This window comes from Gossypium raimondii, chromosome 5 (assembly GCF_025698545.1).
Source record: "Gossypium raimondii isolate GPD5lz chromosome 5, ASM2569854v1, whole genome shotgun sequence".
Taxonomy (NCBI): Eukaryota; Viridiplantae; Streptophyta; class Magnoliopsida; order Malvales; family Malvaceae; genus Gossypium; species Gossypium raimondii.
In genome coordinates, this window is record NC_068569.1 from 13,780,792 (window position 1) to 13,802,864 (window position 22,073).

General features: G+C 33.8%; 3 protein-coding genes across 6 annotated transcripts; 2 read left to right on the forward strand and 1 right to left on the reverse strand.

Moving 5' to 3' along the window:
* Window positions 1-452: 452 nt before the first annotated feature.
* On the forward strand, window positions 453-2,627 carry LOC105769052 (CRIB domain-containing protein RIC10). The gene is made up of 5 exons (XM_012589431.2): window positions 453-772; window positions 965-1,171; window positions 1,306-1,403; window positions 1,515-1,599; window positions 2,110-2,627. Exons 2-5 carry the CDS (start codon window positions 1,114-1,116, stop codon window positions 2,298-2,300), a joined length of 432 nt encoding a protein of 143 aa, XP_012444885.1. The 5' UTR covers window positions 453-772; window positions 965-1,113; the 3' UTR covers window positions 2,301-2,627.
* Window positions 2,628-3,067: 440 nt separating this feature from the next.
* LOC105769049 (RNA pseudouridine synthase 6, chloroplastic) lies at window positions 3,068-7,000 on the reverse strand. 2 transcript variants are annotated; one of them, XR_008196150.1, is made up of 10 exons: window positions 6,686-7,000; window positions 6,174-6,302; window positions 5,803-6,057; window positions 5,645-5,726; window positions 5,389-5,504; window positions 5,218-5,272; window positions 4,870-4,981; window positions 4,244-4,413; window positions 3,379-3,782; window positions 3,068-3,283 (listed from the first exon to the last, which is right to left on the reverse strand). XR_008196150.1 is itself a non-coding variant. In XM_052631340.1 (10 exons), exons 1-9 carry the CDS (start codon window positions 6,916-6,918, stop codon window positions 3,501-3,503), a joined length of 1,434 nt encoding a protein of 477 aa, XP_052487300.1. In that variant the 5' UTR covers window positions 6,919-7,000; the 3' UTR covers window positions 3,068-3,283; window positions 3,462-3,500. The 2 variants fall into 2 exon arrangements, 1 of the variants encoding a protein (XP_052487300.1); XM_052631340.1 differs by having other exon boundaries at window positions 3,462-3,782.
* Window positions 7,001-7,285: 285 nt separating this feature from the next.
* Window positions 7,286-14,358, forward strand: LOC105769053 (phospholipase A I). Of its 3 annotated transcripts, none has more exons than XM_012589434.2 (18): window positions 7,286-7,998; window positions 8,271-8,418; window positions 8,635-8,713; window positions 8,800-8,953; window positions 9,049-9,261; window positions 9,365-9,610; window positions 9,677-9,839; window positions 9,919-10,179; window positions 10,265-10,383; window positions 10,689-10,850; window positions 10,982-11,174; window positions 11,258-11,394; window positions 11,674-11,812; window positions 11,915-12,121; window positions 12,216-12,690; window positions 12,784-12,991; window positions 13,095-13,184; window positions 13,698-14,358. In XM_012589434.2, exons 1-18 carry the CDS (start codon window positions 7,474-7,476, stop codon window positions 14,157-14,159), a joined length of 3,981 nt encoding a protein of 1,326 aa, XP_012444888.1. In that variant the 5' UTR covers window positions 7,286-7,473; the 3' UTR covers window positions 14,160-14,358. The 3 variants fall into 3 exon arrangements, with proteins under 3 accessions (XP_012444888.1, XP_052486320.1, XP_012444889.1); XM_052630360.1 differs by having other exon boundaries at window positions 10,689-10,805; XM_012589435.2 differs by lacking the exon at window positions 7,286-7,998 and having other exon boundaries at window positions 8,384-8,418; window positions 8,789-8,953.
* The last annotated feature ends 7,715 nt before the right edge of the window (window positions 14,359-22,073 follow it).

Consider the following 22,073-nt stretch of genomic DNA (forward strand, 5'->3'; position numbering starts at 1 on the left):
GATGATGAGTATCCATGTGGGGGTCATGAAAAATCCATTATAATTGATTGACAATTATGGAAAGATACGTTTATGTTAATGAACCAATTAAAAGGAATGAATGGTTCCTTTTGGTCTTTGACTTTTGATTTCCATCCTTGGAGAATTAACAGTATAGAAGTAATAAGGTGAAAGAAAAAAAGGGAAAGTGAAAAAAATTTTTCAAGGAAGATTAAACGAAATTGAACAGGACATGTCCAAAACTGCAACATTTGGTGGGCAAAAGAAAAGCATTATATCGTTTTTGTCCTTCTCCCATATCTTCTGGTTTTTTTCCCCCAACTTAAAAAAGTATTTTATTAACTTTGACGGAGTAGCCTTAAAAATACATATAAAGTAGCAACAACAAATACTGTCTCAAGTCTCAATCTTGTGCTTTTTAACCAAATAAACAGAGCCACCACCCGATTTTTTTATGTCCCGACTCCATTCTTTGTTGTTTTATTTGTCTGTCAAGGCCCATATTATCTCACCTTTCATTTTGGGAGGTTCTTATTTAGTTTCATTTCATGCCCTTCCACTATCTCTTCTATTCCCTTGAGAACCCTCTCTCTTATCTTCTTTCCCTTGAAGCCGCCATCTGCATTGCCTTTCCCTTTCTCTTCCTTGTTATCTCTGTTGGGTTTTCTTTTTCCTTTTTTATGTTTATCCGTTTGTAAAAAAAAGTTATACAAACAAGATGAAGAATGGAACCTTGCATCAATGCTTGGAGAAGATGGGGGGAATTTTATAGGTACATTAAAGTTGTTTATTTCTACACCTAAACGATCTATCTTTCATCTATTTATTATCATAATTTGCTTTAGTTCCAAGGATAGATACCAACCTTGTTTCACGGGTAATATAGTCCCTCAATCACATGTAATTACTCCTCTGATACGCAGCAACTTTTTGTTTTTTTTTTGTATATATATATATATAAAAGGTTAAAGCAACAAACTTCATGTCAAGTACAACTACTTTTCGGCAGGCAAAAGTCCAATCTCTTCTCATTTCTCATTTTTCTAGAGGTTCCTTCAACAATCAATCATTCTTTGAACAAGTTGCTCCATTGTATTCCTAGTCAACACCATCATGGTTACCAAGATGAAAGGGATCTACAAAAGTTTCAAATTCATTTCCCAAATCTTTGGTAAGGCCCCTTTCTGTCTCTTTCTTTATACATTCATTCCACAAATTTATGTATTTGAGTATGTTTCCTGGGTTAGTGTTGTGTTTTGAATGCTTTGGAACTGAAGTGGGAAAGGGGTATTTTGTTGTTTGTAGTTGTGAAGGAACGAGAGATGGAAATTGGGTATCCGACAGATGTTAAACATGTGACACACATTGGTTGGGATGGCTCTTCTGGCACTGCACCCAGTTGGGTAATGTTATCTCCAGTCTGTTCCATATTTGATTTAACATTCAAGTAAGTTGTAAGTCCGTTTGTGTTTATCTCTTTAACTGTGTTGCCTTGGCATGGACCTTTATTGCAGATGAATGAATTCAAGACAGACCCTGATTTCACAGCAACATCAATTGGTAACTCCAGAGATTCTAATCCTACATGGTCTTCTCAAGGCATGTTTTCTCTCAATTTTACCTTGTTTTTCTTTGATATGCTAATATGCGTGCATGATTTAGATGAAATAAAATAGTAGTCGAGAATATGCTATACATACAGAGAATAATAGTAGGATTTATTTTATTTATTTATACTTGAAAACCATGCATCCATCATCCCTAAAGCATTGTCAGATACCATGTGGAGAATTCTTAATATAAGAGTAAAACAATAGAAATAGGGCCATTTCACGGGTCAGATGGACAAAGGGGAAATGTTTTATATATCTCAATTATATTGAAGCTAAGTTTTCCAAGACATGGAGAAAAGATTTTCAAACTATTTGCTCCCTTGGCTCTTCTGTCACGGGACAAAAACTGCCATATCTAGGGGAACCCTATATGCTACTAGTCCTAACTAGAGATCATTTTGGTGGTCCCTTTCAATAATTTTAATGGATCTTTATAACTCACTGCTATAGATATATACCCGTCTTCTGATGGGGTGTTTCATTATTTAATAAACAGATTTTGAGCAATCAATGGGATGCCAACCTGCAACGGAGATGATGACAAACCTCTCTAGCACGGATCTCCCAGATATTCCTAAGAAACAAAAGCGAAAAAAGAAGACGTCTTCGTCCTCAAAATCTTCACGAACATCAAAGACCAGGGCTGCATATACTCAAATGGGTTCCTCCACACAACTTCAAATATAAAGAGTGATCTGCATGTAATAAGATTTTTGTGGCTTTTACCTTCCTTTCAGTGGTCATTAAGACCAGAAGTGCAGGAATTTGGACCAAAAAGCTTGTGTAAATTAGAAAAACATATTTATTTTACAAAAGGGTAAAAGTAAATTAGCTTTGGGTGATAACTTGAACACAAAATGAATGGTCCAGATGGGCTGGTAGTTTGTATTGGGTTGTGTTTGGTGGAAAGTTTTGCTAATTCAGATTATTGGCTCCACCAAGTTTGTAAAGGATTCTAATTTTTTCGTGTTGTGATGGATGAAATGACAGTATTTTTATGTGTTCGACCTCCAAGTTCATTTCACATGCATGAATGTCATACAAGTTTTGTTTGGAATTGGAAGTAATTGCCTTTGGAATGCCAGAGTATTTTCCTTTTTGATCCGTGTAGATATGATGCAGTGAAATTCCAATACTAACTGCATATTATGAGCATCAATCATAAATGAAGAGATGTATAAGTTCAGGCCAATCAAAATGGTTGCAGTGGAAGTTTTTCTTGGGAATACAAAATCTTTTCTTTTGAAAGTTCAGGCTTATGGGGCAAGGCTAAAGACTTTTTCCTGTTAAGCCATGAACCAGTTCAAGAACTTTCTTATGAGCTTTATTAGTGATTTTACTTAATAAAATAATTAAGGGAAGCTAGGGTGTAGATTAATCACATGCTGTAGCACATTTGAACTTCAGAGAATAAAATTGTAGTTGATTATTAAATTAAATTTAGATGGCAAGACTGAAGCTGCAAGAGACTAATAAATTAAATTTTTAACTATTTAGTGCTCAACTATTTGGAAACAACATCAACCATATCTCACTTACAACCACTACAAAGGTTACAAGAAAAATCACAACCCAAGGGAAAAGGGAAATGGAGGATCTAGCAATTCAAAATGAGCCAAAGAGGGCCTTTCTAACTGGAAACATCTACAAATTGAAACTGCCACGTGACCCTGCAAAACATCACAAGGAGAAACAAAGATTATATATTGCAGGAACTCCTTACTTAAACAATGATCATCTGCCTTACTCCATCTATAGACTTTACCTTCATGCTGGTTACTAAAATTGTAGAGTCCCTTTGTAAATAGAAATGAGACCTTCACAACAAGATTAACACGAGGCATGTACCTTTAAATGACTGATTATCCTTCTCCCATCGTATACAATTTAAGCCATTCCAGATCTCCACCAGGGAGATCTGGCTTCATAAAAGTGCTCACCATCATCCCATGAAATTTCACAAGCTTGCAGACCAATGGCAACCTTTGGCTCTTTCCCAAACCGGGCAAACCACTTTGTGACAGTCATTTCTTTATCACTCTCAGTAGTGTACTTTTTGTATTTACCAAATGGGTTAAGCCCAGGGTTTGCCATCTCTGCAATAGCAGCTGGCATGTACATCGAGTCGCCCACTATTGGTGCCCCACAGGCAGCCAGTTGTGCACGAACCTGCATCAAATGATGAGTAGTTATAAAAATCCACTCCTATTGCCAATACTATGAAAATTCACATTGAGCTTTGTTCTTTTCTGCTCCTCTCTATTAATTGAAGTACAAAAAACTAGCACCTAAATGAAGGTCGAGAGATGCAGAAATGGACTTGAGCAGTTCAGAAACAACTCTAAAGTTATCTGAATTATCAGGAATCAACAAACTCCATTTCCCCAAGCTTTAGGCTTTTAGATTTTCTAAAGCTCATCATAATCTAGACAAAATATTTGCTTAATATTAGGAACCGGTAGTCATCTCTAAAAGGAAAAGCATGCTACTAGACGTATGTCATTAAATTACGGCGGTTATCTTTCGAATGCCACCATTAACCAAGAAAAATGATGCTATGAAAGAAACGCATAGCTTAGACTGCTTATCAAGTAAACTTGGAAGGCTACAGAAAGAAATAACTTAATAACCTGATGAGTCCGACCAGTCAAAAGGTTTATTTTACACTCATAAGCACGATCTTTCGAGGGCCACTCAGAATCCTCAATACAGTACTTTTGTTGAATGACAGGATCTGGCCAGGGAACCTCCTTGCATTCCATAACCTCAAGTTTACACAAGTACCATCCTTTAATAAAATCTGCAAGTCATAAACTCCAGGCTTTAACCCATATTAGAAATGTTGAAATAGGACAGAAAGAAAATGCTAACGACCAAAAGAACTTCTGAACAGACAATGTAAAAATATCTCGAGCAAATTAGTGGAGGGGGTTGAAATCTCCATGTAATTGCAGAAAACACGTAATAAACAACAACAGCAAAAAAAAAACATCACACATCCAATCAAAAGCCTACAACTGTAATGCGATTATTTTCTACTAATCAAGTAGCTTTTAATACAGAACTTGGCATTCATATCAATTCATGAAATAGAAAGAGGGGAAAAGAGTGAGTGAGAGACATCATTTGGTCAGACAGGAGCAATATGGAGAGGGCTACATCTTTTATGTTCCATGTTTTTTCCTCATTCTTATCTCTTTTGGGTTTGGTTGAGAAATTAACTGGCATAATCAAAATGCTTAGGAGACAGCATTACCCTCTGAGACGAGTCTAGGAGCAACATTGATTGGACGCATATAGTGTGTTATTATTCCAATTGGTACAGGTGCAGCTGTGAGAGCAAGATATAGTTTCTTTACCTTTTTCTCCTGTTGTAATAAAACCAGAAAGCGTCAGTGCAACACAGACAAGCAAACAGACTAGAACAAAGCGAACAGATATCCATTTGCTAAATTAAACCTTATACACATTCATAGATAGTTAATTAATTAATCTATTTACTTTGAAAAAACATAACTTCACAGAAATATCAGCTATATTTACAAGTTAAAGCTCTCAAATATAACTACCTTCCTCAAATTATACAAACCTATTAGAAACTTACTCTGATTTTTCCATGAAAAATTGAGCAATACTCCTTAGTCCTAGCTAATACAACACTGCAAGTAAATTACTAGTTATTACTTAGCATACTAACACAAAATGGAAATAAAATAATAAGAAAGAAAAGGCTATAATCAACCACAAGCAATGTAACATTGACAAGATACAATACCAGCCTTCCGTGCAATTATCTATCTGATGAGTAGTCTTCAATGGGGTGGAAAATCCCAAGGCACGACTAGCAAATGTTGCACAACTTTCTTCTATATTGTCTGAAGTTCCTCCAACCTAGCAAGTTGAGATAGAATATAGATGTCATAATTCATCCACACCTCACATTTGCATATATCGGATTTGGGCATGCATTAATAGAATAACTTTGCTAAGTTCAAATCACAATTGAAGAAATAAAGGAAGCAGTCACATACAGATGTACCGGCAGGTTTGTCCAAAACCACATAGGAGTCAGTCACAGCTATGATTCTTGATTTCCAGTCAATTTCATAACACCTGGTCTACATACAAGTTTCAATAGCATTACAATGAAAAAATAAATAAAGAAACAAGTGTAATAGTAGTGTTTCACCTTGGAAAACGTTTCGGGTGTACATGCACACGTAAGTATGTTCCAGCTTCAACAAACTGCTCAACGTGAGTTATACGGAAAGTTTTTTGCGCCTCCCGTACGGTTTTCCCCTTAATGGATGTTCTTTTACTTAAAACTGATGGTGCTGTTACTTCTTTAAATATCCTAATTTGCTCCGGGGTGGCACTTGGAGGAGGTTGTGGACACACAAGGGCATAATATACTGCTCCAAAATGGATGAGATCTGCAACAAACCTTCAAAGAATGAAATTTTGTATGTATCACTCTGTTCTTATTAATGAAAAGATCAGTGTATAACACCATAAATCACGTAGTTTAAAACAAAATAAACATAGAGGATAATAACTTACAGAGGAGGAAGATCTAGTGATTTACAGATGTACTCCAGAACAGGCCCTCCTTCTGAAACAACTAAGTGTTCAACTCTTGGTGGGCCATTTTCTGAAGGACATGGAAGCAACCGGTCATATTTGTGATAGCTGCAAGGGAAATGAATCTCAATTACAAAACATAGAATTACCATAAAAAAAGGATGAGTAAAATTAAAAGAAGGATAACCTCAATGTAGCACTACAAATAACAAAAGATCATCAAAACCTCAACAGGATTCGAGTTGGTATATCAATATTTATAGATTCCTTTTGCTTGAACTCTCAAAATTTATAGTTGAAACTATAGAAAATAATAATAACAAAACTAAAACACACACCAAAAAAAAAAAAGATATAAACTAAGAAAGAGAACCACTTTTCCGGTTACCTAACTTTTTCTTAACATTTATAATCCGAAATATATAATTTTTTTCTCTAAAAACTGATACCCGACAGCAAAAAAGGAGAAGAAAAAGAAGAAGCTGAAGTACCCATTAACAGAAGTAGTCGTTGTTTGGGCAACATCCACTTTGGAAGATAAACAAGAAAGCTCTATCTTGCTTGAACTCAAGCAAGAAAAAACTGCACTCTTGCTATTCCTCTTGTAATGCTTATATAAAGAAGAAGACGCTAATGTTCGCCAGGAGGAGACTGGAGCACTGAGACTCCGGTAGCCATTGCTGAAGATTGAAACTAAACCAGCTGAGGCTGAACCCATCTTCATGGTTTAGCTAGCCTGAGGCAGTGTTGGTTTTGAGGGTTTATGATAAGATTATTCGGATAGGATTTGGCCCATTGTTTTGCGAAAAACTTAGGAGGTTTTAGGCCTAATTCCTTTTTAAGCCGGTATCTCTATTACAGCCCAAACGTATCCGTTTGTTAGGACCGTTGTGAGTGGGACTGGTTTCGACGACGTCGTTTAGATTTCAATCATGTACATCCACCAAGATGACGTCGTTTGGCGGATCTCTCCGATTAATTGTAAAACGACAAAAAAACAGTGTCTGACGAACAAAGAGGCAGTTGATTTCATAGGAAAAAAAGAACATAAATACTGTTCCAGTTTTTTCAATCACTCTCTCATTTCTTATGGCTCCCGCCTTTTAATCTCTCTAAAGTTTAATCCTTAACATTAAAAAAGAAAAGTAACTTTATTTCCACTTTCAATGCAATTTTTCTTTATAATTCTCCATGAAGAAATACAAATGTGAAACAGCAATTGAACCGTTAAATCGGGATCACAGTTCTCTTCCCCGCGCATTTTAACTGTCCGATTACAATGTCTTGGGGACTAGGATGGAAACGTCCTTCGGAGACCTTCCGTTTATCTCTAAACTACGGATACGAAGAATCGACGGAAAAACCTCACCGCAAACCCTCGTCACCGGTTATGACTTCCTCTTCTTCCTCCTCCGCATTGTTAGCGTCTTCAGACCTGCAAGACCTCGGCTCCAGGATCGATCTGGATTGGGTGTCGGGAGATGACGACGACCAGGTGGCGCTAAGGCTGCAATCTCAGCTGATGGTGGCGCTTCCAGCGCCTCAAGATGCGGTGGCGATTGAATTGAGAGAGACGGCAGAAAATGTTGTGAGGGTCGAGATGAAGGTGGAGAAGAAAAGGGAGCCCTTACGAGCGGTTACAATGTTTAAGGCTGGCGGGTCGGGTCAGCAGAGTGATGGAGTTGGAGTCCTGGCTCGATTGTTAAGGTCAGATTTGGTTCTTTCTGGTGACGGGAGTCCCACCGGATATGATGACCATTGGAGAAGTGTAACTTTGCTTAGCCTCTGTGGCTGTGGTTTAACGGTAATTACTTGTTTTCCTTTACCTTTTCATCGGTGATAGTTATTTATATATTTGCAGAAATGTGGGAGCAATAGAGTGCAATAAAGTATAAGGCTACGTCTAGGCTGTTTTTAATTAATAATTGATTTTTTCATTGTCAACAATACAAATTGGTATTGAGAAAAAGTGGGACCATAAATTTTTTTAATAAATATTTGAACTTTTATCAGGCATGTTTCTTTTCCTTTCCTTCTGTAGTTTGATGCTCACTGGTTGCTTACTTTGTGATACAGACACTGCCTATCGAGTTAACTCGTTTGCCAGTTCTTGAGAAAATATACCTTGATAACAACAAGCTATCACAGTTACCAAATGAGCTTGGTGAATTAAAAACCTTAAAAGTTCTTAGGGTCGACAACAACATGCTTGTTTCGGTTCCTGGTAAGCCTAATCTTGTTTTTACATTTAAATTACTTTCCTCAAAGTTATACTACCATATCAAGTTCACAACTTGCAATACAAGGGAAAATTTGTTCTCATGATTTTGGAGGGTCTAAGCCAATGATGTTGGAATCTACCATATTTACCTCAGTGGCCATTTTCCTTTTTCTTTCTTTCTTTCTTTCTTTTTCTTTTTTTTTTTTTTTGGGGGAGCAGTAGAGTTGAAACAGTGCATCGGACTGGTGGAAATATCATTCGAGCATAACAAACTTGTTCGGCCTCTTCTTGACTTCAGGTCACTTTATTGAACAACCTATTTCTTTTAGGCTAGTGAATATATAGCTTTCTCTGGTCTAATGCTTTTCTCCAGTTGGATGGCAGGGATATGGCTGAGTTACAAATTCTGAGGTTATTTGGTAATCCACTAGAATTCCTTCCTGAGATTTTGCCTTTAAGGAAGCTCCGTCACTTGTCTCTTGCCAATATTAGGATTGTGGCTGATGAAAATCTAAAATCGGTGACTGTGCAAATAGAGGTACAGGTCAACCAATATTAGCTGTTTGTATGCTCATGCCTTTAAATGAGCATAATAAATATATGAAATGAAGTGCTTCTCTTGTCGTGTTACAGATGGAGAATATTTCTTATTTTGGTGCGTCTAGACACAAGCTCAGTGCCTTTTTCTCTCTCATATTCCGTTTCTCCTCTTGTCATCACCCTTTGCTTGCCTCTGCACTGGCCAAGATAATAATGCAAAACCAGGGGAATCGTGTAGTTGTTGGTAAAGATGAGAATGCATTGCAGCAGCTCATAAGCATGATAAGTAGTGACAACCGCCATGTGGTACACTGGCTATACTTTCCTTTTATGAGGTCACATAGGGCATCATCTCTTTTTCTTTTCCCTCCCTATTTTGCACCTTCTTTATAGTTCTGTTTTGTCCCAGGTCAAACAAGCCTGCTCTGCTTTATCAACTCTTGCTGGGGATGTTTCTGTGGCCATACAATTGATGAAATGTGACATCATGCAACGCATAAAAAATGTTATGAAGTCTCCTGCCCCAGAAAAACTGATTTCTGTGCTGCAAGTTGTGGTCACACTGGCCTTTGGATCTGATACTGTAGCTCAGAAGATGCTAAACAAGGATGTTTTGAGATCATTAAAATTATTGTGCGCCCATAAAAACCCAGAGGTAACTGTCTGATTATAATTGACTCATATATTGAACGGTTAGGTATAATTTAACCTATCCAATCAGGTGCAAAGGCTTGCTTTGGTAGCTGTAGGAAATTTGGCCTTCTGTCTGGAGAACCGCCACATTCTTGTCACCTCTGAAAGTCTGAGGGAACTTCTCATGCGCTTGACTTTTACACCTGAACCACTTGTTAATAAAGCTGCAGCTCGTGCTTTGGCAATTCTTGGTATATTTTTTTGGATTTGACTTTTTTTTCGTTTAGAATCTTAAGATTATAAGATTATCTGATTATGTTCTTTTTCTAGGAGAGAATGAAAGTTTGCGACGTGCTATTAGAGGGAGACAAATACCAAAACAAGGCCTACGCATACTCTCAATGGATGGAGGTGGCATGAAAGGTCTTGCAACTGTGCAGATCCTTAAAGAAATTGAGAAGGGAACTGGAAAGCGGATACATGAGCTATTTGACCTTATATGTGGAACATCGACAGGTGGTATGCTTGCTGTTGCCCTTGGTATTAAGTTGATGACCTTGGAGCAGTGTGAAGAGATTTACAAAAAGCTTGGTGAGTATGCTGCATAAATATTCATTCAATAACAATTTACTTGTAGTTTATTTTTTTACTTTATTCTCCCATATTGGTTCTGTAGGAAAACTTGTTTTTGCTGAACCTATGCCAAATAACGAATCAGCAACTTGGAGGGAAAAGTTTGATCAGCTTTATAAAAGTTCATCACAGAGTTTCAGAGTTGTTGTACACGGATCTAAAGTATGAATCTCTTTTATGTATACAAAATTTGTGCATCTTTTTTCAATGACAAGTTCCTCATGTCTTGCTGGAAAATGTATGTGCATCAGTATGCATACAGGGATATGCATGAATAACTGTGTGAAATTAGATCTCAAACAAATGGGATTGTCCTATTTTCTAACCAGATAATTTAGGAGCTTTTAGGGGATTTACAATAACTTCTGGAGGTGTTCATTATACCAATAATTCAAATGGGCCTGTTTGTTTTACCTTTCAAAGTATCATTTGCTTTCAACAAGACATCATAACTTTTAGTATTGCAGCACAGTGCAGATCAGTTTGAGAAGTTGCTAAGGGAAATGTGTGCTGATGAGGATGGCGACCTACTAATTGAATCTGCTGTGAAAAACATTCCAAAAGTTTTTATTGTGTCAACTTTGGTGAGCGTGGCACCAGCTCAGCCTTTTTTATTCCGCAATTATCAGGTTGAGGTCAAGAGTTCCTTTTTTATCATATAATATGAACTCTTTTTGGGTTCAGGTATTTTCTTGCTTATATATGGTAATCTTGTTAGCTGTATAAATTTGTTACACACCTTTTTTTTACTACTGTGCAGTACCCTGTGGGAACACCTGAAGTGCCTCTTGCAATATCTGAAAGTTCAGGAATCACCATTCTAGGGTCTCCAACTACAGGTTCTCAAATTGGCTACAAACAAAGTGCTTTTATGGGAAGTTGTAAACACCATGTGTGGCAAGCTATAAGAGCATCTTCTGCTGCCCCATATTATCTTGATGACTTCTCTGATGGTATTTTTCTTCTGTTTGCTTAGATCAACTACACCTTTTAAGAATGTCTAAGCTTTTTAACCTTTATTTAACCATTTGTGTAGATGTGTACCGTTGGCAAGATGGTGCTATAGTGGCAAACAATCCAACTGTCTTTTCCTTAAGAGAAGCACAACTTTTGTGGCCTGATACAAAAATTGATTGTATAGTTTCAATTGGTTGTTGTTCTCTGCCTATTAAGGTAATTGCTTCGCTTTTGGGCTTTTGCCATTTAAGAATTTTTCATGACATTGCTCTAAGTATCCATATACCTTTACCAATAACCATGACCCTGAACTGCAAATCACCATTTCACGAGTATATTCCTGCAGAATAATAGGAAACAGAATAGGTGCTTTTATTGATGATTCAACTTCTACGTGATATGTTCCTATGTGGTTCTGATATTTTGCCTAACTGGATGATAAAAATCAAAAGACTTCAATTTCATAAATTCATGATTATCTCTTCTGTGTTATAGGCACGAAAAGGTGGTTGGCGTTATCTAGATACCGGACAAGTGTTGATTGAGAGTGCATGCTCTGTGGATAGAGCTGAGGAAGCTTTGAGCATACTGTTGCCTATGCTCCCTGAGATCCAATACTTTCGGTTTAATCCAGGTACAAAAATTTACAGGTTCATTATGGCTTTCACGGTTGTGTAACAGCTCTTTAGTTAAATAATTATGAACTTTTCACTATTTTATATGGTTGCCCCTGGAGTTGATGAACGTTGTGACATGGAGCTGGATGAGACTGATCCAACAGTTTGGCTGAAACTGGAAGCTGCTGTAGATGACTACATCCAAAACAATTCAGATTCCTTAAAGAACGCATGTGAAAGGCTTCTTCTACCCTTTATACATGATGAGAAGTGGGCAGACAGTTTGAAATCTCCACATTTTATGAAGGCAAAGGCAACAAATTCAGGTGTTGAACCTTGTTGTTGTTAGTTGTCATGTGCTCTAACTTTCTGGATGCTATGCTAAATCTTCTCAAATTCATTTTTCTTGGTCTATACCAGTTCTAGGTGAAAGTAGCCCTTCATTAGGTTGGAGGCGAAATATACTGCTTGTTGAAGCTTTGAATAGTCCTGATTCGGGAAGAATTGTGCACCATGCTCGGGCACTTGAGTCATTTTGTTCAAGAAATGGAATAAGATTATCTCTTTTGCATGACATATCTGGAATTTCAAAGGCGGTACTGGAAAAAAGATTTCCAACATCGTTTACCTCTCATCTGATCACTGAAAGTTATCCCTCAAGCCCTCTTGTTTTCAGTCCTGATGTTGGCTCGCAAAGGCTTTGCCGAATTGACATAGTCCCACCTTTAAGCTTGGATGGATCTGGAAAAACAGTTACTTCACCCCCAGAACTCTCTCCTGAACCCAGGCAGCTTTCTTTACCCGTACAGTCATTACACGAGAAGTTACAGAATCTACCACAAGTGGGCATTATACATATGGCACTTCAAAATGACTCCATTGGCTCAATATTAAGGTCGAAAAGCCTTTCTGTTTTGTCACATAATTTGTGTGTGTAGATTATGCCCTAATCCTAACCTTCTAACCTTATAGCTGCTACTTTCTCTAGTTGGCAGAAGGATGTGTTTGTCGTGGCTGAACCTGGAGAACTGGCTGATAAGTTTCTACAAAGTGTCAAGGATACAATGTCCTCTGTGATGCAGAACCAGAACCGGAAGGGTGCATTACCTTTTGCTAATATTGCTGATTTGGTTCACTGCAGACCATACTTCCAAGTTGGAAATATTGTCCACAGATATGTTGGACACCAAACCCGAGTGTGATGCTTTTCTCATTTGCTTTGTAATGATTTCATTTGCTGTCAATTTGGCGTTATCAAAACTAATGAACTTCTGTTGTGATTTTTATGATTTGTTAAAGGTCATGGAAAATGATAAAGAAATCAGGGCATACATGTTTTGTCGTAACATACCTTCTTTGCACATAATACCTGAAGATGTTCGTTCCACGGTATGTACGTGGCTTTCATTTGATTATCTAGTTTACCAGTCAAAGCACATGATACCTGAATCCCGATGACATCCATTGGATAATTTGTATTTCCCTTTTTCACTCTTGTTAACTTTTGCATGGAGAAATAATTCGTTGTTAACCTCCATGTCTATTAATGTTCTGTGTTCTGGTTGTCTTGTAAGGCCAATATCTCATTTAAAGGTCTAGTGTAATTTCCCTTGGTCCAATTGTATAACTTTATGGATCGAGATGACCTTGCTAGAAATAAGATTACCGTTATTTTTTAGCCAAATTGCAGTTATTCTGGATGTTGTAGGGCCAATGTTCAGCATATTCAAAAAATCCCACTTTCAATGGCAGCGGAAGTCCTTTTTTATATGTTTTATGTTATTTTATTTCTGTTCTCTGTGGATAATGAGCTATGATACCCTGAAGAAAATTGTTTTGGTATCATTTTGCTGAAAATATTTTTTTCTTTTTGACAAATTGTGCTATGTTGAATAATGCTAGGTTGGAGCTTGGAGGGACAGGATCATAATCTTCACCGGGACTCATGGTCCCACTGCAAATTTGATTGAGGCCTTTCTGGATTCTGGGGCAAAAGCTGTTATATGCCCCATTGCTGAGCCCCAAGATGTGTCAGTGACAACAGTTACTGGATCAGGAAAGTATAACACCCCCGAAAACGGAGGGTTCAAGATTGGTGCAGAAGATATAGAAGGTGAAGAGGCTGAACGTATCAGTCCAGCAAGCGATAGGGAAGACAACGACTCGGAGAAGAATGGAAACCACCAAACTAGCGGTTTCCGGGACGAAGAAGAAGAGGAACTATCAGAGTTTGTATGTCAGTTTTATGACTTGGTACTGCGTGAAGGAGCAAGCGTGGATGCTGCCCTGAAAAATGCTCTTGCCTCCCATCGGAAGCTGAGGTATTCCTGTCACCTTCCGCGTGAAAATGAGCTTGTCAGATGAGGCAGAGAGAGAGAGAGAGAAAATAGAAAATATCAAGTGCATGACTAACTCCTAAATTTATTTTCTATCATTCATTATAGGTTAAAATATACTCCTAGTTCGTTCCTATATTTTTCATGGTTTGAGAATTTAGTTTTATTTTTTTATTTTATTTAAAAATTCATATCCAATAGATAGCTCTGTTAAATTTTTCTGCTGACATGGATTTTAGGAAGAAAATTATTTGGTATTTTACATGTCATTTAAAGGGTAAATTAGAGAAGTAAAAAAAACTAACAAATAAAGGCAGTAAAAAGTTTCGTAATCTTACAGAGAAAAAACTTTGAAATCTTGGAAGAAAAACCTTAAATCCAGTCGTATTTTATGATTTTTAAGTGAAATACCGAACTCATTTTCAATCCCTGATATTCAAATTTAAACCCAATCTAAAACCTAACTCCTTTCGAGAAATTTGAATCTGGAAGCTAATCCGATCTCAACCTTCAGTGGTCTCTAAATCTCAGTCTTGCAATCTTTTGCATCTGAGATTGCAAAAGATAAAAATAAACCAAGTTTATCAGCTTGAATCTGATAGTTTATGTGAGTGTGGGTTTTATTTATATTTTGGTATTTATATACAGTTTATATGTATAATTTATGTATATATAATGGGTTAGGGTTTCAATAAAACCTATAAAATACAAAAAGGGTTTAACATTTCAAATAATTTCGATTCAATGTTTTGGGCTTGGTTTCTTTGTTTTCATTTTAAGATTAGTTGCAGAGAAGAAGATAATAAAATGTTTTTACGCCACATTTCTCTGGTTGAGAAGAAAGTATTGAAACATGTTTCTATTCCTCATTAATTTACATTTTAAATGACATGTCAAATGCCAAGTAAGTGTTATTTTTCTTTCTAAAATCCACATCAGCATAGTTAAATAAAAAATATATATGGACTAAATTCCTAAAATTAAAAGTAGGAGGACTAAATTCTCAATACACCAAAAGTACAGGGACTAAAAAGCATATTTTAACCTTCATTATATTAACAAGAAGTGTATATATATTGAAATATGTATATAAATTGAAATTTCGTCTTAGCGCCTGGCGATAGCTGTTTCCGTGTGTTGTAACCTAGCCAGTGTCTTCTTATGAGCTTATTCTGTATCATTATTAGAATACAATTGCTAAAAACGACCACAGATAGTTACCATTGATGGTAAGGGTGATGGATTGAAGATGATGATTGCTATATAAAGCATAAACTCATTAAATTGATCGTACATTCTTTTTTTTTGTAGAAAATGATTTGTTTTCCTTTTCACCATGAGGATCTTCTTTGATGGATTACTTGCTCGAAATAGAGAGAGAAAACTTTATTTCTTTTTTATCATTATTACTTTCTGATGATCTTTTCACTCAGCTCGCTAGAGCTTCAAATACCCTTATGTTCATGTTTTTTAAACTGAAAGAAGATTTATAATTGAATGTCCTATTTTATTTAAATGGTTAATCCTGACGTTAACATAAAAATGCTACCTAAAACTTTATGGGGGGGGGGGGGATGCAGGGCAATATTGCAAACACATGAAGTATATGATTATGTTATCCCTATCCAGTGCTCCAATTGTGCAGAAACCCATACTGACCACTTTTATTAAAAGTGCTTAAGACTAAAATGGCTAATTAAAGTAACTTCAATTGCCATATCTTCAAAAAGATCACCAGGGCCACCATTTTCTTCAGCGACAAGGTTCCATTAATAATACCAGCATACCACTTCGAATGCACCAAGTTTTTCTCAGAGAACTCCTGTTGTGATAGGAACAAGAGGAACTGTGGGATCACTACTCGAGAAGGAAATTGAGTACTTTATTACCAAGTTTGAGTTAGAGGGACGAGGGAGCTTTGCCTTTTGGACGTCTCATGGACAAATAGTGGAAAGGGATTGCAGGAGTGGTCATTCAAGACCTAGTTTCTGGCTGGCAATGGAAGAGGTGGCAGCGGATTCCGACCAGCGACCAAGCCTATGTTGCAGATAAATATGAATCAGCTAAAGAAGATTCCTGGTTTCAGTTACAGGATCCTTAAAAATGACGTGTATAACTTTCAGGTTTAGTCCATGTTGGAGGCAGCCTCTTAAGTTGGATTTTTAGGAACCCACCCTTCAAGCCCAGAGCTTCGACTTCTCTTCGTAAAAATCAAAACCCATGGTTACTCTTTTTCTTAGAGACACAATCATGTTGAACTGCGGCACAGAACCCTGGAGGTTCCCCTATGTATGGTTTCGTTATCTGTCATGCGCAATCTTTGAATTGTATATGCCGATATACTTACAAAATGAAAAACACCCTTTGTTCTGCTTGGTCTTGCTGTCAACTGCTAATCTAATCAGCTCCCAACTTTATGAAAAATATTCAAATCACTTAATTTGAGAAAAGGGAATGAGATCCATGTCAAGATTTTGTATTCTTTTTACAAGTATCATTGACATTAGAGGAATCCTGAAATATGATGTTCAGATAATGCCATAACAGCTCCAATTGGCCTCCTTCTTTTTGTTACTTTCACTGCCTCTCAATATCGCTTACTGCAATTGCAAGAACTTGATAATTGATAAAGACCCTTTACAGGGTACTTCTCTTCATGACCATCAACTTCTGCCGGCTCTTAAATAATGGCTCTGCCTGCAGATTAAAAAAATTAATTTAAATTGATGAAACATGATCATCAAGTTGTTAAAATATTAATTATTGATTAATTTATGTAAAACTAATTTAATTTTATATTAATGTGAGTGCATCCTTTCTAGTAATAAGTAAGAGATGATGAGTTTTTTTAGCTAAGCAATGAAACAATAACCATTGACATGACTTAAAATCGAATTTTGAAAAATTAATATTTATAAATCATAGAATAAACTTAAAAGATCCCTTAATTTCAAAACGTGAAGTTTTGTTACCAAAAATAATTGATTATGAAATCCATTTAAATACTAAAGTAACCAAGCTTTATAATCCATTGTCATATCATTTCATACGTATCAGCATAAAAATGTTAATACTTGTAAATTAAAATTGTACAAATTCTAAAAGTGTTTAATTTTTTTATATGAATGTAACACCACACAATCTTTGTTTCTTAACAATTAATATAATATTTAAAATTATCCATAATTCTTTCCCATTTTTGAAATAAGAGGATAATGTATTTCAACGCACTCGAACCCTTTTTTTTTTTGCATTGGTAACAATGTCAATGCCAACCGAGCAAATATTCAATCAACATCAACCAGTATAATTATATCCTATATTTGATTTAAAATAATATACTAAACAATTTTTTGTAACTTAAATTCAATTCTTAATTTTTTTAATACTTATTTTTACAACATTTAATCTTTTTAATTTATCAAATACAATCAAAATTGAAAATATAAATTCAAACCGGACCAAAGCCAGGCGAACTGGATTGAGAGGAGCGGACCCCCCGCCAATGAATACATTTCTGGTTCTTGTTCGGCATTGCTGATCCTTTTGAATTATGATAAGATAAGATAATGTGCTTCAGTAATTGTAGCCTTCTCTTTTTCTATGTATGCAGACGTGTAATTTTCGTAGCCAATCAACCGTGTCTAGAGGCTTACGTGGATAGCAAAGGCCAAGGGCTCCAAAGAAATCAATATGTTCATCTAATAAATATAAATAATTTAATGCTAGATATGACATCAGTTTTATAAAAGATAAAATAATTTAATGAGATTTTGGTGACGGGACATCGGATTATCTTTAACAAATTTTGAATTGGTATTGGTAGGGAGTCCACAAGCTTTTCAACAGTAAAAACATATTGTTTCTAAAATGATTATGTTCAATTTTATATATTTCGAAAAGAGTTTACCATATCACCAAAGAATATCCTTAGTAGAGTCAAAATTCATGCCCTTATTTGATATTAGTAGATAAGAATAGTACCATTTAAACTACATTTATTTTTATAGATGAGATTTTTCGTAACTTCTATAAATTTAATTGCACTCTCTTCAAAGTTGAGGAATAAAATTTGAATATATAAACACCTTCAAACATAATATTTCCATACATTTTAAAAATTTCTAAAAAAATCGATGTTTTCCCAATAGGCTTCATACCCAAATTTAATCCCTCGTCATTTTATTATGATATAAAAACAGAAGGTTGCCAGGAAAAAAAAAAAAACATGAACTACCATGCAATTGTTTAGTTGAACATCTCATCCCATTTATAATTACTGTAATATATAAAGAGAAAATTTAATAAAACAACACTTATTGCCAAAAGAGATGATAAAACCGAACACGATTGTGCCTTGTTTGTATTAATAATATAAATAAATAAATTGGCAAGTGGGGGAAATTCAGAAGACACCGCCAAAACCGTCCATGAGCCACTGGACACGTCATCGATAGGGCGCAGTGAAGAAACTTCGCGTCACAAGCTGTTAACGTAGTACTCCCCGGTTCTCACTTCTCCATGATTGTGGGACCCCGTCTCTCGGGAATCTCTTACGGCATATCCCATCTACCACACCGGCTGGCTATCCTCTTACTTACTTGGCCTTTCCCTTTTATATTTTCATCTCCGGTTCTCCATTAATTTTAATCAATAAATCTGTGGTTTGGAATTTAATATTTTTAATATTCAATTAGATGCTAATAATTGAACAAATGTACCCAAAAAGCACTCCTAATCACAATATTAATATTTCAATCCTTCGTCATCTTATTTATGCTGTTATTTATTAAAATTTTCATTTGATATAAATTTTAAAAAGTTTTAGTGTATATTTTTCTTCAATATTAAGGGTTTAGAAAATATTATAAGTCATAATAGTAGTAGCAATTGTATAAAATTTTAATATTTTTTTATTATTTAAAAATTATAAACCATTACAATAGAATAAATTTAGTGATGGAATATGTACTTAAATTTAATCATAATAATCAAATGAGAATATAAAATCACCGTTAATAATATTATAATAAAATTTTATATAATCAACATTTTGGATTATTTGAGATTTATGAAATTATTAAAATTTTGTTAAGTTATAATTTCATTAATAAAATATAATATGTATAATATTTTGTCTTGTTTTTATTATGGATGCAATTATGTATAATTTATTTAAATAATGATTCATCATTTTATGAATTCATATAAATATTTAAGTTTAGAAAATATTCTACAATACCAACTAAATTATAGTTCGATTAGTGTGAGCATTATTTGTCAAGACAAAAAAATATAAATTTGAATGTGTTGAAACTTATTTATTCTTTTTTATTGTATTAAAAAGAAAAAGAAAAAATATTCTACAGTAATTTTAAATTATTTATTACATCAGATTTTAACTTTCCAATGAAAGGATAAATGTATAGTTCTGTCCTAAAATGAGTCAATAAATTAGTTATTACTTTATATATATGGAAAAAAATTATCTCCTAAAATTGGTTCCCTTGATATCTTTACATTTGTACTTATATAGCTATTTCCATTAATTAATTTAATATAAAATTATATAATATTGATTATCATTATCCGAAAAAAAAGTGAGGATGAAAATCTCACATCACTATAATTCAAAGGCTGCATTGTAATGCGATGGTATAAAAGAGCTCGTAAAGTTTCACTAAAATTTTAAATTATGTTATTACATTTTGTATTTTTAAATTCGTCAATATTATTTTTATACTTTTAAAATTTAAAAATTTAGTTCATTCAAATAGTAACAGTAAATCCGTTTGGTTAAATTTTACTATTAATCATGTATCATGTGTAAAGTTATAGATTTAGTCAATATTCAGAATCGAATTATTCTTAGCAGCTATATTTTTCAATTTTAAAATTTTAATCTCAATGAAAATGATAACCGTTAAGTTCATTAACAATTTTTTGAATAATATATGAAAATGGTAAACTAACATAACATTATACATGCGATAATATATTTGTAGCATTAAAATTTAACTTAATGAATTTAATAACTATTATTTGATCAAGACTAAAATTTTAAAATGCATGAATTAAAATAACCAAATTAAAACACAAAGATTAAATCCACAATTTATATATAATACAGGTACAGATAAAATTTAACCTTCAATAAAATGTAGGTTGAGAAGAAATCCAACTACACCTTTAGTAAGAAAAGGTGAACTCCCTAACGATTTTGAGAAGAAATCCAACTACACCTTTAGTAAGAAAAGGTTAACTCCCGAACGATTTTCTTCTTTCTAATTTAAGTGTATGTACTTTTATTATTATTATTATTTATAAATATGTAAATAAGACATTATGCTGTGCATCATGATTTAACTTTTTTTTCTTTAAAGAATAATCACTATCAATACTACATTGGTGAGAAAATGTAAAAGAGTTTTATATTTATATATTTTTAAATATTTTATTATAGATTCGATCATATATGTTTTTTATAATATTTAGAATTATTTATAGCTCCTTCCTTACTCATAAATAGGAGGATAATATGCTTCAACACACTCAAACTCACGTCTTCTTGCATTGACAACAATATCTATGCTAATCGAATTAAGATTCAATCAGTATTTATATTTATATTTTTAAATAAATGATATTTGTTAAGAAAAAAACCAAGGGTGCTCTCAACAAAAAAAATAAAAAATCAAGGGTACTTTTTAAAACAATGGTAGATTTTTGAGGAGAGTTGCTTTTAATGGTAATATTTTTAGATGTATTTTAAGGAAAAACATTTACATTAATATTATTTTACAATTTTTCATAATTTCTTTTATAACTGATCTTTTAATAATTCAATTATTATACTTAATTATATATATATAAATCATGTAAGTTTGGAGTAAATAAAATTTTTACTATTTGTTTTATGTAATCAACCATTAAATATGTATTAATGTAGACAATATTTTATATTAATCGATAAAAATATTATATCGATTTGAAAATTTACATGTATAATAAATACAATTATATTGTTAAGTTCAACAGTTATATTTAAAATATCAATTGCTGAAAAATTAAGAACATGCGTAAAACCATTTTAATTTTACTTTGCAAGTCGATTCCATCCATTTTAAGTGATAAGTTATTTTATTTGAGTATATGTTATATATATATATATATTTTTTTAAATTGTGTTTAAAATATTTATTATTTTAAAAAATTAATATTATGTTAATTGAGTTTTAGTTCAATTGGCACCGACATTGTTGTTAGTACAAGAAGACGTAGGTTTGAGTGCGCAGAAATGCATTATCGTCCTATTCAAGAGTTGAGAAGGGACTATGCTTAATTTTAACCATTATATAAAAAAGAACAGATATGATATGATAAGAACCAGTAATGAAATTAATGTTAAAATATAAAATTATTTAATTAAATTAGTGTTGGATTAATTTATAATATTAATTAAATCAAAAAAATTATATTTGTTATAAATTATTTAACAATTGAATTAATTTTCGAAATACTTAAAATCTAATCATGGTATATGATTGAATTTTCTTTTATGTATGATTAGATTTAAAATGGTATTTATATCACCAATGATTTTTTTTGGTGAATTATAAAAGGAGAGCAAAGCCCTGATAGTAACACGATTAGCACGACTCAAATTTAGGTCACATTTAGGGCGATGAATACACTGACCATCAAGTCAACACAAGGGGTTCGTCATTTAATACTTAAATTACATAATTTTAAAATTTATTATTTTTCTTGATAAAAATATTATTTTTAATATCATAACGATAAGAAATCATTTGAATTGTTATTAATTTTTTATATTTATTAAAAATATTATTTTATCAACATGGCTTCTCCAAAATTAACATGATACAGGAAATATATAAAAAAAATGGAAATATTTTTGGACACCATAAATTAAAAATAT

Coding starts and splice junctions, on each gene's coding strand:
- LOC105769052 (XM_012589431.2), top strand. CDS start 1,114: ATGGTTACCAAGATGAAAGGGATCTACAAAAGTTTCAAATTCATTTCC. Junction 1,172..1,305: donor ATTCATTTCCCAAATCTTTG/GTAAGGCCCCTT, acceptor TGTTGTTTGTAG/TTGTGAAGGAACGAGAGATG. Junction 1,600..2,109: donor TCCTACATGGTCTTCTCAAG/GCATGTTTTCTC, acceptor TTTAATAAACAG/ATTTTGAGCAATCAATGGGA.
- LOC105769049 (XM_052631340.1), bottom strand. CDS start 6,918: ATGAAGATGGGTTCAGCCTCAGCTGGTTTAGTTTCAATCTTCAGCAAT. Junction 5,505..5,644: donor ACAAACCTGCCGGTACATCT/GTATGTGACTGC, acceptor TCAACTTGCTAG/GTTGGAGGAACTTCAGACAA. Junction 5,273..5,388: donor GATAATTGCACGGAAGGCTG/GTATTGTATCTT, acceptor ATTTACTTGCAG/TGTTGTATTAGCTAGGACTA.
- LOC105769053 (XM_012589434.2), top strand. CDS start 7,474: ATGTCTTGGGGACTAGGATGGAAACGTCCTTCGGAGACCTTCCGTTTA. Junction 8,714..8,799: donor CGGCCTCTTCTTGACTTCAG/GTCACTTTATTG, acceptor GTTGGATGGCAG/GGATATGGCTGAGTTACAAA. Junction 12,122..12,215: donor GGCAAAGGCAACAAATTCAG/GTGTTGAACCTT, acceptor GGTCTATACCAG/TTCTAGGTGAAAGTAGCCCT.